General features: G+C 36.1%; 2 protein-coding genes across 2 annotated transcripts; one reads left to right on the forward strand and one right to left on the reverse strand.

Annotated features, from left to right (window-relative positions):
- Nucleotides 1-2,332: 2,332 nt before the first annotated feature.
- On the forward strand, nucleotides 2,333-11,132 carry LOC107873043 (tRNA 2'-phosphotransferase 1). Its single transcript, XM_016719751.2, has 8 exons — nucleotides 2,333-2,883; nucleotides 2,977-3,096; nucleotides 7,580-7,727; nucleotides 7,931-8,020; nucleotides 8,686-8,740; nucleotides 9,983-10,105; nucleotides 10,393-10,449; nucleotides 10,801-11,132. Exons 1-8 carry the CDS (start codon nucleotides 2,693-2,695, stop codon nucleotides 10,923-10,925), a joined length of 909 nt encoding a protein of 302 aa, XP_016575237.1. The 5' UTR covers nucleotides 2,333-2,692; the 3' UTR covers nucleotides 10,926-11,132.
- Nucleotides 11,133-12,961: 1,829 nt separating this feature from the next.
- On the reverse strand, nucleotides 12,962-15,140 carry LOC107873035 (UDP-glucuronate 4-epimerase 3). The gene has a single exon (XM_016719745.2). The coding sequence runs from the start codon at nucleotides 14,644-14,646 to the stop codon at nucleotides 13,333-13,335; it is 1,314 nt and encodes a 437-aa protein (XP_016575231.1). The 5' UTR covers nucleotides 14,647-15,140; the 3' UTR covers nucleotides 12,962-13,332.
- Between the last annotated feature and the right edge of the window lie 3,580 nt (nucleotides 15,141-18,720).

Below are 18,720 nucleotides of genomic sequence, written 5' to 3' on the forward strand. Positions count from 1 at the left end.
AGTGTTTGTGTTCTCTGTCGGCTTTTGGTATTTGAAATTTGTTAGCTCGACTAAATTTATATTTGCATTTGCACGAGTATCTCATTGATTTGTATCAGTAGCTGATTAAGGGAGTAAACTTGAGATTTTGATTCGTATAGAGTTTTTTCTTCATTTAATGTGACAAAATTACTTACTATACAATGTAACTGCTGCGTTACATATCCCTTGATGGTGCCATGTGTCAGTTGGATTTGCTTTGCAACGTTATTTTTTCCCATCAGCGGATGCTTCTTTGATTGATTAGCGGAAAGTAAGAAACACGAGACACTACGGTCTACTAGTACTTTACAACTGAATTGAACACAAGTGCCAAGGGGTTGGGATTGGGGTTGGGGTCCTCTGTTAAAACCTAAACGGACGGTTTCAACACTAATTTGATCACAATCTTATTTTCTGTTGTATGAGCTTGTTGCATCTTCCTTAATCTACTACACATACGTATTGAAGGCGGCATCTTTCTTATGTTTCTTTTTACTGTACTACTTTTCTTTCCTATTGTTCCTTTCTGTAAGTCATCTACATATTTTTCTTTAATCATGTTTTCTTTTTCCCTTTAAAAAAAACAATCTGAAGCCAAGCACCTCAATTTTAATTGATTATTTCAAAGAAAATTTTTGTTCTCTGGACAAAAATTTAGGAACAAGATGGAGTACTCGTTCTTTGTTCCAAAAAAAAAAAAATAAAAAAAAAATAGGAAAAGGGAATTACAAAATAGAAAATCGAACCCTCAATCAACTGATCTATTAATAGATAGCTCCAGCAATAAGTTGGGACACTTTAGTCAGTCCTAAGGAAGAGGGTGGCTTGGATGTAGAATAAACCTCTAAAAAATCTAGCCCTCCAAGCAAAACTTGGCTGGAAAGTGTTTGACAATCCAAAATCGCTTTGGGCTAAGGTTTTAGTTCATAAATATGCTATAAAATAGGGAGGTTAAAGAGAGCACCCAAGATTATCCCAAATCGTGCAGTAGTATTTGGAAGAATGTTATTCGAGGCTGGAATGTTTGTCTGGATAACATGAAATGGGACCTGGGGGATGGAAAGATCATTAGGTTCTGGAAAGATGTTTAATCGTCGACCTTTGACCAACCTATCATTAATCAAATACCCTACCATCCTAGTGCTGGGGAGGAGGACGTTGTAGTGTCCAAATACATTAAGGATGGGTGTTGGGATATTGGTTCTCTGGTAAAAATATTCTTTCAAAAAGTATAATAGAGAACATCTTCACTACTTTCATCCCTGATAAAATAGGCCTGCGAGACGAACCTTGTTGCTCCTTAGTTACAAACGGTAATTTTCGAACGTCCAGTGCATACCAATACCTGCAGGGTAAGGAGGGACGAAGGTGCAACTTCCCAGAGAACTTTAAGTGGATTTGGAAGTTAAAATGCCCCTTGAAAAATTAATTTCTTCGTTTGGTTAGCTTTCCATAATAGGCTACCTACTGCTTCTTATTTAAACAATATAGGCATGAACGTTAGTCCTCTGTGTGTGTACTGTCAACAACCTGAAAGCATAGACCACATCCTTAGGAATTGCCTCCACACTGTAGCCTCTTGGGATGCTATTAATATGTCGATGATTATTGATAACCATACGTCTTTAAAGTTAAAAGAGTGGTTAGTGCAGCGTAGTAGGATGAAAAATTACAAAAATAGGTAAGTATCTTAATTGGAGTGAGGCGTTTCCATTTTATCTTGGGGGTATCTGGCTATCCAGAAATGACAGCGTCTTCAATAAAAAAAGGAAACCTATCCCTACTAGCCAAGCATATGAAAGAGCCTTGGAGTTTAAGCTGTTAACAGAAGAACTACTAACTACAAAAGTAACCATAACTCGCCGACTTGCTGGGTACCTCCATTGGAAGGGTTAAAACTAAACGTGGATGGTTCTTTTGATCGTACCACTAACACAGGTGGGGCTGGGGGTTTACTGGGGGACAAATACGGGGACTGGGTGTGTGGGTTTAGTGCCAAATTTGCTGCACATTCAGAAATTCATACTGAAACTATGGCATTATACCTAGGATTTAAAATGGCAAAAAAATTCCATGGTATGGTGGTTTCCATAGCAACAAACTCTACCTGATAATAACTTGTTTGTTATGTGCAGGATCTTCTACTGGAGTTGGGGATTACGGCGATACACCATGAGGTAAGGAGATCTAATGAAGCTGCGGATATCTTAGCAAAGGAAGCAAGGATGAAGAAAGTATCACAATTTTTTGAAGAACCGTGAGTTTCACCTTTGTTTATTCATAAAGCTATTATAATAGACAAAGAAGAAACTTCCTCGAATAGGCGGTCTATAAATCTTAACTATGACATGTCTCCAACTAACATGCACTACTTTGATAGGCACTATTTTGTTAGGCAATGTTTGCCGGTAGACTCTACTTTGTGTACTACTTACTAATAGCTTAGGTGTAGACCCAATAGGGTCATATCCGCAGTTGTAGAAGCATATTAAGTTATGAATAAAATCATTTTAAACCAGAAAAAAAATATCTCCAGCAAAATAATTTAATTTTTAGGAATATTGAATTATGTATTTTCCTATTTTACCCCATGTGCCTTTTATTGTTTTGGCGGAAACACAAAAAAGTGGAGAAATAGAGGTAAATTGGACCCAAATACTTAGCTTATTCCATGTCCACTTTTGTGCGAAGCACCTTCAGTTTCCAACTTGTACGTTACAGCAGCCTCCTATTTCTTCCATCACCTCCTTTAACATCCTTCTTCTCTTCTCCTTTCCCTCGTCGTTTCCCTTCTTCAATGGCGAACAATGGTTTCCACAAACCTTCTTCCTCTTACTCGGCGTTTTCCCATTCCAATCCAAGGTAAAATTACAAAATCATCATCTTTCTTGATGATTTCTATGTAAAGTTTCAATCTTTTAATTAGAAATATTTTTTATATTGAATCAATGGCAGCGGTGGTGGTCGAGGAAGAGGAAAAGGAAGAGGATTGGACACGAGGGATAATAAAGAAAGATCAGGAGGCCGTGGTGGCGGCTCCGGCAAAGATAAAATTGATGCTCTTGGTAGATTATTGTATGTATATATCTAATTCTCCTTTCAAGTATTTAATCTTTTTTTTTTTTTTGTTCGAAAAAAAATAAAATTATGTGACCTATGGTAATTAATCAATCAATTACACGCCTCTGTTCGAAAATAGTAGGCTAAGCGATATGAAATTTTTTGTTTGCATTTAGCTCTTGTTTTGCTGGCACAACCCTCCAATTCTTATGTGACCCATTATAGGTAGTGTAAGAAAATTTAATCAATCAGTTGGTTTTGGTTTTATGAATTCTCTGCGTTCATTTTGCTTTATTTTCAGGCCTTTATTGTTCAAAGATTCATAATAATTCATGGTTAGATTATTTTGCACTTCAACGTACAGTGGCCCTCGTCCTTTTATCCTAGTTTGGGACCAACAATGTTTTGCGTAACTTGATCAGCGGTAGGGGTGAGTTAATGAATGAAAAACATAATGACTAGAAAATAGTTTCTAGCCATGATGATCAATGGAAGTGATTAGTTCCAGTCTTAAGGGTTGTAAGGTTATGTATGTGCCCTTCTAACTACTTGCTACAACCTACGCACACAACCTAGCCTTCTACCCTTATCCGCGACCTCCACACCTTCCTATCTAGGGTCATGTCCTCAGTAAGCTGAAGTTGCTCCATGTCATGTCTAATCACTTTCCTCCAATACTTCTTCGGCCTACCTCTCCTCCTCTTGAAGCCATCCAACGCTAGCCTCTCACACCTACGAACTGGGGCATCCGTGCCCCTCCTCATCACATGCCCAAACCATCTCAACCTTCCTTCCCGCATCTTGTCCTCCACCGAAGCCACTCCCACCTTCTCCCGGACAGTCTCATTCCTAACTTTATCCCCTCTAGTAAGTCCACACATCCAGCGCAACATTCTCATCTTCACCCTTTGAATGTGAGAGTTCTTGACTGGCCAACACTCTGCTTCATATAGCATGGCTGGACGGACTGCCACTCAATAGAATTTGCCTTTAAGCTTAAGTGACACCTTCTTATCACACAACACTCCCGAGACGAGCCTCCACTTCATCCAACCAGTTTCAATAAGGTTAGAGACATCCTCATCAATCTCGTCATTCCCCTGAATCATACACCCAAGATACTTAAAACTATCCCGCTTACAAATATCCTTGAAATCCAACCTCACCACCACATCCTCTTCCTTTTCCTGCCTCAAGTCACTAAACTTGCACTCCATATACTCCGCCTTGGACCTACTCAACTTAAACCCCTTAGATTTAAGGGTTTGCCTCCAAACCTTCAATTTTTCATCCCCCCCTGCGTCTCATCAATCAGCACTACATCGTCCGCAAACAACATACACCACGGCACCTCTCCTTGAATACTCCGCGTCAACACGTCCATCACCAATGCAAACAGAAACGGACAGAGTCGAACCCTAATGCAACCCTGTCTCGACCACAAAATGCTCTGAGTCCCCTCCCATCGTTCTCACCCGAGCCTTTCCTCCATCGTACATGTCCTTAATAGCTCTGATGTACACCACCGGGACCTCTCTCGCCTCTAAGCATCTCCAAAGCACCTCCCTAGGAACTTTGTCATACACCTCCCTAGGAACTTTGTCATACGCCTTCGCCAGGTCGATGAACACTATGTGCAAATCCCTCTTCCTTTTCCTATACTGCTCCACCAATCTCCTCACCAGGTGGATTGCCTCTGTCGTCGAGGGACCAGGCATAAAACCAAACTGGTTCTCCGAAATGGATACGATCCTCGCCAATCTCCGCTCAACCATCCTCTCCCAAATCTTCATAGTATGACTCAACAGCTTGATACCCCTATAGTTGGTGCAACTCTGAATGTTACCCTTATTTTTATATAATAGAATCATCGTACTCCACCTCCAAGCCTCAGGCATTCTCGCCGTCTTGAAAATGTCGTTAAACAAATCAGTCAACCACCTTAAACCTGCCCCACCTATAAACTTTAAAAAATCCACCGGAATCTCGTCAGGCCCCGTCGCCCTCCCCCTCCGCATACTACGAATAACCGCTCTGACTCCTCAACCTTAAAACGTCTACAATAACTGAAATCACATGTCTCTTTCGAGTGCTCCAGGTCCCCTAACTCAATGCCTCTGTCTCCCTCCTCGTTCAAGAGCCTATGAAAATACTCCTGTCATCTCTTCTTAATGTGACCATCCTCCACCAAAACTCTACCATCCTCCCCCTTAATGCACTTTACTTGGTCGAGGTCCCGACCCTTCCGCTCCCTAGCCTTAGCAAGCCTATACAACCTCTTTTCCCCGCTTTTCTCCTCTTACCCCGCATACAAGCTCTCAAACGCTGCTGTCTTAGCAGCCGTAACTAGTTGATGGTTAATTGAACCTTGGGTAATGTTATAGACTAGGACAACAACAACAACAAACTCAGTGTATTCCCACATAGTGGGGTCTGGGGAGGGTAAAATTTACGCAGTCCATACCACTACCTCCAGAGAAGTTGAAAGGCTATTTCCGATAGACCCCCGGCTCAAGACATAAAATAATAAATAAATTCATAATAAAGCATGAAACAAGATGGAATAACAGATTTAAGACACCCACAAAGTAATATCCTGCACTAACGAACCTAAGGCACCCCCCAAAGTTCTCCTAACTATTAACTACGACCCACCCACATGCACTAGCCTTCTATCCTAATTCGCGTCCTCCAAACCTTTCTATCTAGGGTCATGTCCTCAGTAAACTGTAACTGCTCCATGTCACGTCTAATCACCTCTCTCCAATATTTCTTCGGCCTACCCCTACCTCGCTTGAAACCATCCAAAGCTAGTCTCTCACACCTACGAACTGGGGCATCTGTGCCCCTCCTCATCACATGTCCGAACCATCTCAACCGAACTTCTCGCATCTTGTCCTCCACCGAAGCCACTCCAACCTTCTCTCGGATAGTCTCATTCCTAACCCTATCACCCCTAGTAAGCCCACACATCCAACGCAACATCCGCATTTCTGTCACCTTTAATTTTTGAATATAAGAGTTCTTCAGGCCAACATTCCGCTCCATACAACATGGCCGGACGGACTGCCACTCTATAGAATTTGCCTTTAAGTTTGGGCTGCACCTTAAGGTTTAATTATTGGGTTTGAATTCTCAATCGTATATTTGAAGAGTAATTTAATTACTCGTATAATTACTTATTTATTAGATGATTGTACGATCTGAGGCATGAAGGAAAGAAAAGAGCATATGAGATGTTGCTTGCTTATTTCAAAATCTTTGGTTGAGATAGGTTAGGTATATGAGTAGACTGTGGTTAGTAATCGTATGCATAATAAAAGTGATCAGAGAATCATATTAGGCCTGTGGACATGGTGTTGGGATGGATAAAACATGAAATTTAAGTGAAAGAGATCTAACAGTGTGCTGAAACATTGTTGTCTGTCTGTCTACTGAAAATGGCTTAGGAATAGGTCCCTGCCTAGTGGTTTTGGAATAGATCAATCCCTGCTTTGGCTGTCTCCTTCCATTCTTATCTTACATGTGCATTTCTGATTCAATTGCATAAGCCCTAGTTTCGACTGACGCAGCAATCCTTCCCTCACATCGGATTCACTTGTCCCACCCTCGCTTCCTCCTTGTACTAGATTTTTCCAAGAATTCCCCCTGAATCCTTTGATTGGTTTTTGTATGACTTACTTAATGAACAAGGTGAATCTGTGAATGTGGGTACCAATAGATGAATTGTGTGAGCTCGTAATCGATAAAACTCGTCTTTTATACCTTAACCTCTTTGTAGTTGAGCCTGGCATGCCATCTGTTTAGCCATGATTATGTCTGCCTTCTATTCCACCTCACTAAACCTGCTCCTTCAACATACCTTTCATCTTGTTCAATTTACTAACCAGTTCATACATCTTAGTTCCTTTTCTGTCAGTTTTCCATCCCTCCTTGACCGTCTCTTTAAATTCAGAAACTAAGCCATGTTGAAGTATCTAAACATAGTAGTGTGGTTTCCTCCACCTTTCAGTTTATTATGCCGTAGGGAGTGATCAAACATACCAACATTCATGTAGTGCACCGTTGAGTCGAGAAGCTGAGTAACCCAATCCATCTTTGTGATTACTCTATCAATCCTACTATATACCCTGTTATCTCCACTCTGCTTGTTACACCATGCGTAGAGAGCACCAGAAGATTTTAGTTCTTCCAATTCAGAGTCTTCAATGCACTGCCTAAACCCTTTTATTTCCTGCACAGTAATAAGGCTCCCACATCTGTCCTATCTTTGTAGAACATTGTTGAAGTCTCCTATTATTGCCCATGGACCTTTAACCATTCATATAACTTCCTTATGTCTTGACACAATCCCTTCTCGTAGCTACATCATTGGATGCATATACCATGGTAACACTGAACCTCTTCTTAGTTGCTATCTGAGTTACAGTACAATTTATAACTTGTTCTATTGTATCTTAAATCTCTTTGGAATATTCTTAATGTTGTTCATCCTCAGGACACGCATTTTGAGGCACATGGCCTCTGGGCTAAACTTGAATATGAGGAATGATGGGTATGTGAAGGTGCAAGATCTGTTAAAGCTAAACTTAAAAACATTTGCGAATGTTCCACTGAGGTCACACACAGTTGATGATGTCAAAGAGGTTAGTTATGTGAAGCCTTGTGTTAATTTAGTTGAAAAAGATTGATATCTTCTATCCTAGCTGGAAATTTGAGCGTGGCTGTTTTTCATTGTCACAACTCAATTGAAGGAACTTCCTTTCTTTCAATTGAGTTGACTACTCCTTTTTCTTTTGTTGACGTTTCTGTTATAATATAGATGTTCTTTTTGCTTGCTTTCTTATAGGCTGTACAGAAGGATAACAAGCAAAGATTCGGCCTTTTGGAAGAAAATGGAGAGCTTTTGATACGTGCCAACCAAGGCCATACAGTGAAGGTATTTTTTCCTCCGTAAAGTGGAGTAATGTTATTTCCTTGTATATTTCAGATGGAAATTAGTTCGATTAGTTTGCCAATAAGTTATGGCATTCGGAGTAGAGGAATCTCTAGAGGGTACTTCCATTATAGTTGGATGAAATTCTGATGAATGAAGAAATAAATTCTCAACATAATTGTAATTTGGAAAGTAAAGAGAAAGAGGAGGGAAATGAAAGACTGGTTTGTGAGAGATCAAACATGGATTTTGTTCTGTTCGTGCACTTTGAAAGCACATTAGTTGAGTGCTTTTTATACCTCTAGGCATATTTCATTTAATACAAGCAATTACACCCTTATTTGACAATTGACACCTAGCCGAAAGACAACAGTAAAGAAAGTAAAATTCTCTTGGACATTTGAATTTGCATCATTTTGTTAATAATTGTATTAGCAATGACACACTATTATGAGATTCTCAGTGCACCCATGTGTTACTCTTGCTTTTAAAATTCCAATTTCCGTCTTTTCATGATTGAAAGGCTCGTGATATGCAGACCACTGTGATAGATGTTTGCCCTTGTATGAAAAACTAAAGTAATATAGCAGACATCCATTTGATGATATTTGGCTCACAAGTTAGCAGTATCATTAGTAGCTGAAAAATATTTGTTTGCCATTTTACAGATAGTTGAAACTGAAAGCTTATTGAAACCGATCCTTTCAGCTGATGAAGTTCCAGGTAAGATGTGCATTTAACTAGCAGGTCCCCTCTCTCTCGAAGAAAAATGGGAAGGAAAGAAGAAAGGGGATTTACATCCTATTAACCCATAGCATTTTCTATAAGGATTTTTTTTAGTTTAAAAAATTAAGGTACTTAGTAACCTTTATAATTGAAAGTTTGGCTCATAAGTACGATAAATACCTAAAATGCTTCATATGCATTTTTCGGGAACTTTACTAATATATAAGATATAGAAGGCTGTATTAAAATCTGTCCTGTTGAGAGATGATGCTTTGGGTTTGAGATTTTCTGTTGAGAGTCACTACAAAGCAATACAAATCTACAGGGAATTGGCAAAGAGGCATCTCTTCTTTTAACTGTGACATTGTATCTGTTTTTTTTTCTCAAGGAAAAGAGTCAAAGACTATCTATTTTGTTGCCATATGATAGTTCCTCTTTTTACCCAATGCTCTAGATTTCTATGGTTTTTTTTTTCTTTTAAGATTATTTATTGTTCAACTCACCTGAAATCCTTGATAAGTAGCATCTTTCAGGATTAAGTTTGAGAAAAGAAACATAGCTGAACTGAATGCTAAGCAAGTTATTGATCATTGTCTCTTTAGTGTAAAATTTACTTGAATCTATGATTTTCATTGACTTGGCAGTTAATTTTTGACCGATGTTAGATCAAAGTTCGACTCAGATTACTTGGGATTTCCGAAATAATTTGTGACATAACAATTTATGGAATACTATTACTTAGAATTTTCATGAACTTTGGGTTAAACTATAGTCAATATGGATCATTCTTTCTACCTGAACTTATGTGTCAAAATCTTAAATTCTTTACACTTTTCCTGAAAAGATCATGCTTCTTACTATGTGAGATACTTTGTGGATGAAGTACTAAAATCTGAGTTATTTTTTGGATGAAGTACTAACATCTGAGTATTAATGTTAATAGAATGTGTAACGATACTTACAAAAGTTTCGAGTTCCATTTTCAAGTTCTCACTTTAGATACGATAATACCAATTCTAGAATGGTTGGTCTCGACTTCAATAAAAATGTATTGTAAGTTCACAAAACTCTTCAAGATCCATCGTTAAGTTCCGTTTTGAATATTGCAAAACCAACACAAAAATGGGTGTACCTCAATTAATAGTTATTTGTATAAAATGAGACCAGTATCCCCCTGTTCCTTTTGAATTCTCTATCTCCACCTTTGAGGCTGTGGTTTTAATTTGTGGCAATGTGCAGTTTGTGTACACGGCACTTACAAGAAGAACTTGGAGTCAATTTTGGAACATGGGCTCAAACGCATGAAAAGGTTACATGTTCATTTCTCATGTGGCTTGCCAACAGATGGTGAAGTAATTAGTGGTAAGATACCTTGTAGGATCTTGAATCTGTTGCCCTTTGCACTATTTACAAATTCATTGGATTTCATGCTACTGTCATAACTCTTTTCTCGTGGCAATGATTACAGTAGTTGATGAGTAGAATCCTGACATGATGCACTTTTAAGAATTAAGTTATTGGGCTTTCTTGATCTCCATGACCTTAATATCTTCCTCCATCAGCAGAGAGCTCTTGCCTCTAGATGATTCACCTGAACTTCAACAGTCTTGTTTTGCTTGGGTGACTAAATATTCTTTGTTATTGAACAGGAATGAGGCGAGACGTTAATGTCCTCATCTTTCTTGATGTGAGAAAAGCTTTGGAAGGTAATTGTTTTGATTTGTCATATTCTAGTCAAGTTTCTCTAAAGTATTATGAGAATTCCAATAAAACCGAATCAATTGAAGTATATGTTGGCAATCAAACATATGTTGTGTAGCTTGTAAAAGGTTTCCCAAAAAGTAAGTAATATCTACAATGAGATATTAGGGAACAATATTTTGACTTCATTTTCAAGAAGTGAGGTCTTAACTTATTTCTATATTTTATCTAGATTCAAAAACTAATCACAAAATGTGAAAGATGCATTCAAAAGTTGATACATGCATAGAAGTCACCAAAATTCGAAAATCCTATTTTTTTTCGCTGTTTCTAAGAGTTGGTATTGATTGCTTCAGATGGCATGAAGCTTTACATCTCAGAAAACAGAGTTATCTTGACGGAGGGTTTTGATGGTGCGGTGCCAGTGAAGTACTTGCAAAAAATGGAGTCATGGCCGGATAGAAAACCTTTGCTATTATAGAATATGTCGCTTTTTCACTCTCTTCTTACTCCCTTCTTATCCCTCCGTTCCTAGGAGGAAAAAAGAAGCCGGTTATGTAATTGTAATTGGGTTCATGATCTTATGTGTTTTTCCTATAATGTAGTGAGTGAAATGGAGTAGTTAAGATCTGCACCACAAAATGAATTCCACCTTATCTCAGATTGAAAGGAAGTTTTTTATATTCAAGGTGAAGGGTTGAGAATACAGGCACGTTATTCAAATGCTTGTAAATAAACATTGTGATGGAAGATAGCAGGAAAGAATCCTTTCAATCAAAGAAAAGAATACTGGCAAAAGCAATCCCATGAGCTAATAGAATTCCTGATTGAACTGCAACCTGTGATTGTGAATGCATGAATGATTCCTGTTTGAACATTATACCATTTCCACTATTTAAGATAATGAATTTCAGTGTTCACTTTTAACCTTACATCAAATACTGTCCAAACACGGCACTTCCTGTCTATTAGAATACACAGGCAATCATGCAAAAAATTGTTACTACCAAGAGAATCCCAAAAGCAGATAAGGAACAGCAAGCTGAATCACACAAAAGGATAAAAAGGAATAGGAATGGCTAGCTGTATCAATCAAATAGATAAGAATGCAAATGCTTTGTCAGTTGACAGTTTGCAGCTGTCAAAAATTGGTCCTACAAGTGGAAACAAAAGCCACTAGTACATTGTATATTTGGTTGAAGATCATTTTAACTAATAAGCTGCTCAGACTGAAAACAAGATACTTTTCCTAATAGTCACAAGTTGCTAATCGAGAATTCACGTTATTAGACATGATCCACAAACTGAACAAGAAGAATGATGGCATACGTGAAAGCTGCATATACTTCTCTTTTCACTGCTGCAGATACCAAAAATGCTCCAAGCAATTTCCAAAAGTCTGAAAATGGAAATGCATGGAAAGCTCTCGATACAGGCTCCAAGAGGATCCCAAATGTATCTGAATGCTTAGAAAGAGAATGAAATATGGGGTTAGCTATGGACCAAAAACAAAGCTCAGATGATCCTAATACGACCTAATCCTCCTATTTCCTAGAAGTTCCCACTTCTTACGATCTGGATTGAGGAGGTAAATGAGCACACGAGCATTCGCATTTCAGTCCCCAATTTCCGATATTCTCATTTATATTTCGACAGATAAAAGATCACAAATTTACACTACTGCATCAGCATCTTGATCCACCCTGTTACAAAGACCAGAAGTGCAACTTTCTAAAACCAAAGTTGATGATAATACCTAGATAGAATTTAGTCTCAACAGCTAGTAACTCCAAGAGAAGCACATCTCTGAAGTCATTCTATAGTATTGCTACTTATTCAAACAGAATTAGTGCTGTAACTAACCAAATAGTCAATGAAATGGACATTTACACATTAAGCTCACTTCTAAACCGGAAGATAAAAGATGGACCAGATAATTTCTATGAGCCATCAACCAGGTTTTGTGTAATATCAACATAAGAAAGATTGTAAAAGCTAATTTCCAAAAAAGATCAGTTGTTCATGGATATAGCACATTTCTTGATGCCATGAGTGTTTGCATGTTACATCCAAAAGGGAAGAATCATTCTTAGCTTGCAGACATAGAATGCAAAGGTAGAAGAAGATGAAAGGCAAATTTTGTCTTCTTGATCCTGTACGTACTAGTTTTTTGGTTAAGCACTAGGGTCTTGCATACTCAGGGAAAGGAAAAATAGAACCTAGAGGAGCAGGAGCGTTGCGAGGGGGGTCTCTTCAGGCTTCTTAAACTATCAGTTTGTAATGGTGCTTCTTATTCCTTGCCAACCTTTTTCATAAAGAAATACGCAACAAACAGGGAAAGAACAGCATAAATTATCTATTCTAACTAGTCTAAAACAATCAACCTCCAGTAATAAACCACAAAATACAGAATCTTATTTAACCGCCAAAATAAGAAATATACAAGCTCCCCATTCATGTAAAAGGATGATCTCAGATATGTCCTGACCAAATAAATCTATGGGAAGAAATCAAGTGTGGAACTATAATGTGCTAATTTTATTAGAACTTAATAAAGATGATACATTATCCGCTGTCCATCAATCAGCAGTGGTCTATCAGTCCTGAATCCTAAAATTGATAAAACTACAACAATTACATTCCAAAAGTAATAAAAGTTGGTTTCAGGTTCCATTTGACACAGATCAAATTGCCCTGCACAAATGTGCATCCACCACGAAACCTCATCATCAGGGAGATCTGATGTGCTCCATATACGGCATCATCAAGATTTATAAAGCAATAAAGTGGGGCAGCGATTGGATATGTGTTAAAAAAAAACAATCATAGAATCAAAATGAACAAGAATTGAATGATCCTACCGCACAAGAATCCAAAGAATGTATCGATCACTGCACACTCTTCTTTCCATTACCATAGTAATTGATGTACCATCGAACAAATTTCTTCAACCCCGTCTGTAGATCCGTAGTAGGCTTATATCCAAGCTCCTTGTGGGCCGAACTTATATTCGCGTGAGTAAACTGCACATCCCCGTTCCTTGGCAACTTCATCACCAATCTCTTAGCCTTCACCTTTAGCAACCTCTCCAAAATGCTAACAAGATCCGAAACAGGCACAGGCGATGTGTTTCCTAAATTGAACACCCGCAATTGAGCAGGGCCTTTCTTCTTCCCACCACTTCCCGTGCTCTTCTCAGCGGTATCCAATGCTGCCAAACATCCCTTCACTATATCATCAATGTAGGTAAAATCCCTAGCTACCGTCCCATGATTAGCAGCCTCGAATATAGGAATCGATTTTCCCTTCAATATATCCCTTGTGAAAAAGAAGTAAGCCATATCTGGCCTACCCCACGGTCCATACACCGTAAAAAACCTCAATCCAGTTAATGAAAGCCCGTATATATGATTATATGTATGAGCAATTTCCTCACCGGCCTTTTTAGTGGCAGCATAAAGACTAGCAGGCTGATCTGTCCTATCTTTCTCCGAAAAGGGTACCTTAGAATTCAATCCATATACGGAACTAGATGATGCCCATACAATAGCAGGTTGAGGATTAACACTTTTGCAAATTTCAAGAAGATTAACAAGACCAGCAATATTACTATGCACATATGAACCAGGATTTTCCATAGCATAACGTACACCTGCTTGTGCAGCTAAATGCATTACATGACTAAATTGAACAATATCAAATAGTTTCTTTAACAAGGTGGCATCATTAATATCACCCTCAACAACATACACTCCCGTTCGCTCTAAGAGCGCTTGTCGCGCTCTTTTGAGCGAAGGATCATAATAATCATTGAAATTATCCAATCCTAATACACCATCACCACGACGTTTAAGAGCAACTGAAACATGAGTACCAACAAATCCAGCAGCACCAGTAACCAATACAGATATACCATTTCTTGACCTTACTTTAGCTGAAGCTTTAATCCTTTTCTCCCAAGCTGGACCACCATAGGAGTTTGTTCTTAAAGATCTTCTTGAGAGATCTGAAGAAACAGGGGAGGAGGAGGAAGCAGCTGGGGATCTGTAAAAGAACACAAAGATCAAACCCAAGAAAACAAATGACCAAAATGTCAGCTTAGCTAAGGAAATATGTATCCTTAGCCTATTGTAAGGTGGCTTTTCCATCTTGAACTTTCCTGGGGTTGATGGGATATTGTCAATGTGCTTCATTGGGTACATTAAACTTGCCAAATCTTGCAGATTTGAGCAATACCCACCTTGCCTATTTCTTCTTTCCAATGAAAAATCACCAAATTTTCTTGAAAAAAAAAGGTGAGGGTTAGGGTTTGAACAATGAAAAAGACACTTTTTTTTTTTTGTTGTTGTTGTTATTTTTCTTTAACCTTGTAATGAAGGATAATGGAAATGGAGATAAGAAGAAAGGAAAGAAAAAGGGGTGGCTATGAAGGTGATGATGATGAGGGTATTATATTAATTTCATTAAAAAAAAAATGAGGGTCTTGAAACTTTAGTGCTATATTTATGGGAATCTTCTGGTTTCTTGGAAGGACTGGTTGTTGTTGGAACAAAATGGTAGTAATAATATTAGTAGTATTTTTTTTAAATTTTTTTTTTTTTGTTATGTTAACCTTTGTGGGGTTTCTTTGCCTTTGGTTTAAGAAGAAAAAAACTTGATGATTGATTAAGAAATGTAAGAGAGAGTGTGGGTGGGTGGGGGGGTGGGGGAGGTGAGAGTGTATTATAGACTAAATTTGAGGAGGGAGAAGAATGTGGTTTGAACAAATTTAAAGAAGGAATAATGAAAGATTTGAGGTGGACAAATGATAGCAAAGAGGTTGATTTTTTTTTTTTTGGGGGGGGGGGGGGGGGGGGGGGTGGGGGGTTGGTAATCTAAGGACATAGTCAAACAAGACTGTAATTAATGAAATGGATTAACGGCAGTCGAGTAACAAACTTTGAGTAAAAAGTTAAAAAGAACCCTAATTTTAATCATTACAGTACAAAAGCTGATTATTTTATCTTTATGTTTTAAGTAACCTTTCTAATTAATTTCTATATTGAGGTGGTTATAGTGTTTAATTAACAAATGACAGAGAAATAACTTTGAGACAAGTGGAGTAATTGCTTGTTGCTAAATTGGTAGGTCCATTCGTTCATTATTATTTGTCCACTTTTGAACTTTGATCCTTACCAAATAGAGTAAATTAATATGAATATTTTCCACGATTTGATTGCATTTGGTTGGTCTTCAAAAATGATTAGTAACAAGTAAAAATAAAAAAATATTTTTAAAATAATTTAAAAGTAAAAGTAAACAAAAAGAGAAAAAATATATTAATACTCAATTCATTCCAAAATAGTAATTGAATTATTGGGGATATGACACGTTCCTTAAGAAATATTTTAAGGGTGTATTGTATACAGTTTTACTTTACATTTCTGTCAGAGGTTATTTTCAAGATTTAAACCCGTGATTTCGGTCACATGGCAACAACTTTATCAGTTACTCCAAGACTCTCCTTCTAATTATTTCTTAAAAATTTCACAACTAAGTTTTCTAAAATAGAGAAGAGTAGTACAACAATTTTGAATGTTAGTATATTAATACTCCATCTATTTCAAAATAATTGAAATATTAGGGTATGATACACTCTTTAAGAAAAAAATTTTAGAACATAAATTGTAGATTGCTTTCATTATTATTTTTTTAATTATTTTTAAATTATTCTCCTAGAAAATATAAAGTATGTAATAATTTTCATGTTTCTCGAAGAATTGAAGAATCAATAATTTATTTATTTTAGACATTAATAATTTATTTACTTTGAAATGAAGGGAGTATACTGTTTTTTGTTTTTTTGGAAAGAGCTCCTTTTTACCTTAGGTGGAGATTGGGAGGTGAGAGGTTGGGTGGTTATTCATTGATTAATTCCTTATTTTCACAAAAGTTAAGTTTATTTTCATAAAAGTAGTTTACTTTAAACCAGATTATAATGAGGGGGGTTTCTTGATTTAGGGAAAAGTCATTCTAATTTTTTTGTTTTTTTAATGTGCTTTTTGAAGTGTGAGTAAATTAGGGGGTGGTTAATTATGAAAGTTTGTTCATGTTTACCCATTTTGGATGGTGAGAGACATTTGTGGGGAAATCATAAATTTATTTATTTATTTATTTATTTAATCTCCTCAATTTATTTTTTATTTTCTAGATATTCTCTCTTCCCATTTTAACGGTTGTCTGTTAATCAGTTTTTGACATGAGATTAAGAGTTGGATATTCAAGATCTTTATTTGAAGATATTATTTATATTCCCTTGTCTTATTTTAACTTAAAATAAATCATCTCAAATAATTTTACTTTATTCATTCAAGATCAAAGATGGCAACTATTTCAATTATATCTTAATATTAAAGAAATAATTCTTTTTAATACCGCTCAATCACCAAAAAAATATATATAAAAGTAACTTTAGGAGATTAGGAGACTAAGAGTAACGTAACTATCTTGTATTCATTGTTTTTTTTTTAATGAATGTGAAAAAAGTTAAAACGACAGGTAAAATGAGATGAAGAGAATATAAGATAAAGAGAGAATGTTGAAGTAATAAAAACATGCAGTATTTTCTCTTTTAAAGAATTAAAAGAATAATTATTTTTAAAGTATTAAGAGTATGATTCAATATCATTACCAATTTTAGTCGAATTTGCAAATAATATTTGAGTTAAAAGTGACTATTAATTTGGGAAAGGGTGAGAGAGAAACATTTATTATTTATAAGAACAGATGTACTATATTTTGTGCATGATATGTCGGTTTTTAGTCTGATTCGATGCAATTAATAAAGAATTTTAGTAATTTATTTTTTAGGTCTAAATTCTAATCATTCAAATCTTAATAATTAAATAGTCATAAACAGATTTGAATGGTTAAGATTCATAACAAATCTTAATATTAATAAGTTGTTTATTCAAAGATTTCTACAATAATAATAGTTTAATACTAATACACTACTCCATCAACGTTTATTGCCGGTCATCGTCACTATCATCACAAAAATTATTACAATCTATCACCACTAGGAGGTGTGTATTATTCGAATTAAAATAAAAATTTAAATCAAGCCAAATCAAATTTTAAATCTGAAATTGCTTCGGATTTCGGATTATGTTTGGCCACATATTCGAATTCTATTAAGTATTGTGTGTTCAAATTTTACTTGTAACCATGATACATTCTCACTTAGGCTATTCACCTAAGACACAACCCTGATCCTAACCTCGACACAAATTTGGCCTCAACTCAAGTTCTAGTTAGGTCCTAACTCTTGATTCGAGTCCTCGACCTTAGTTTAGGATCAGGGTCGGGGTTAGGTCTTATGTTGGTGTCAGATCTTGAGTCGTGGCAGGGATTGATTGTCAGGTATCAGATTAAATCAGAATGGGGTCAAGGATCAAGTCTTAGATCGATAATGAGGTCAACTCGAATATTTTGGCCGGGGTGTGAATTCCTGTTTGGGTCTGTGTTAAAGGGTGGGAGTCCAAGTCCATTATCGTAGCATTTATCTAGAGGAAAAATTTCGGAAATAACAACTATAGAGCCTTAATTGCAACTTTTATAGCAACAGTTTCATAATTACGAAAAATAGCAAATTGTATTTGTATTTAAGTAAACTGTTGCTATACAAATACATATACAACAAGATTTATTGCGCTTATTTTACACAAATTAGTTTAGTTAAATAAGGAATAATTATCCCATCTAATTAAATTCTCATAAATTACTCTTATTTATATTAGTAGATTCATTTTCCAAATCAAAATCAAATATGAAGATTATTATTTCCATGATCTTCAAAATTTCAAAATATCATTCTCTTATATCTCTAATTATTTATTTTTTTAGTTTTTTCATTTTTTAATAATTTTTTCATTTTAATTTTTTTTCTTTTTCATTTTTTTCTTTCCACTTTATTTTCTCCCTTCTACTTCTCCTCTTTTTTTTTTTTTCCTTTTTCGTTTTTTATTTATTTATTCTTTTTTCTTTTTTTTTCCTTTTCTCATATTTTTTTACATTTTCTTCTTCTTCTTTTTTAAATTTTTTTTCCTCTTTTATTTTTACACTTCTATTTGTAGTTTATGTTTCTCTTTCTTCTTTTTTTTTTTTCACTCTTTTTTTTCTCTTTTATCTTTATCTTTTATTTTCAAAAGACAAATATCTATATGATATATACATATTCAAAAAATATACAAAATAAATAGATATACAGATCTGCATATGTATTTACGATAAAAAAA

This window comes from Capsicum annuum, chromosome 1 (assembly GCF_002878395.1).
Source record: "Capsicum annuum cultivar UCD-10X-F1 chromosome 1, UCD10Xv1.1, whole genome shotgun sequence".
Lineage (NCBI taxonomy): Eukaryota > Viridiplantae > Streptophyta > Magnoliopsida > Solanales > Solanaceae > Capsicum > Capsicum annuum.

Bases quoted from the DNA above. Each gene is read 5' to 3' on its own strand.
- LOC107873043 (XM_016719751.2), top strand. From the start codon at position 2,693: ATGTCCACTTTTGTGCGAAGCACCTTCAGTTTCCAACTTGTACGTTAC. The intron at 10,106-10,392 runs GTAAGATACCTT...GTTATTGAACAG, and splicing joins AGATGGTGAAGTAATTAGTG to GAATGAGGCGAGACGTTAAT. The intron at 10,450-10,800 runs GTAATTGTTTTG...TGATTGCTTCAG, and splicing joins TGTGAGAAAAGCTTTGGAAG to ATGGCATGAAGCTTTACATC.
- LOC107873035 (XM_016719745.2), bottom strand. From the start codon at position 14,646: ATGTACCCAATGAAGCACATTGACAATATCCCATCAACCCCAGGAAAG.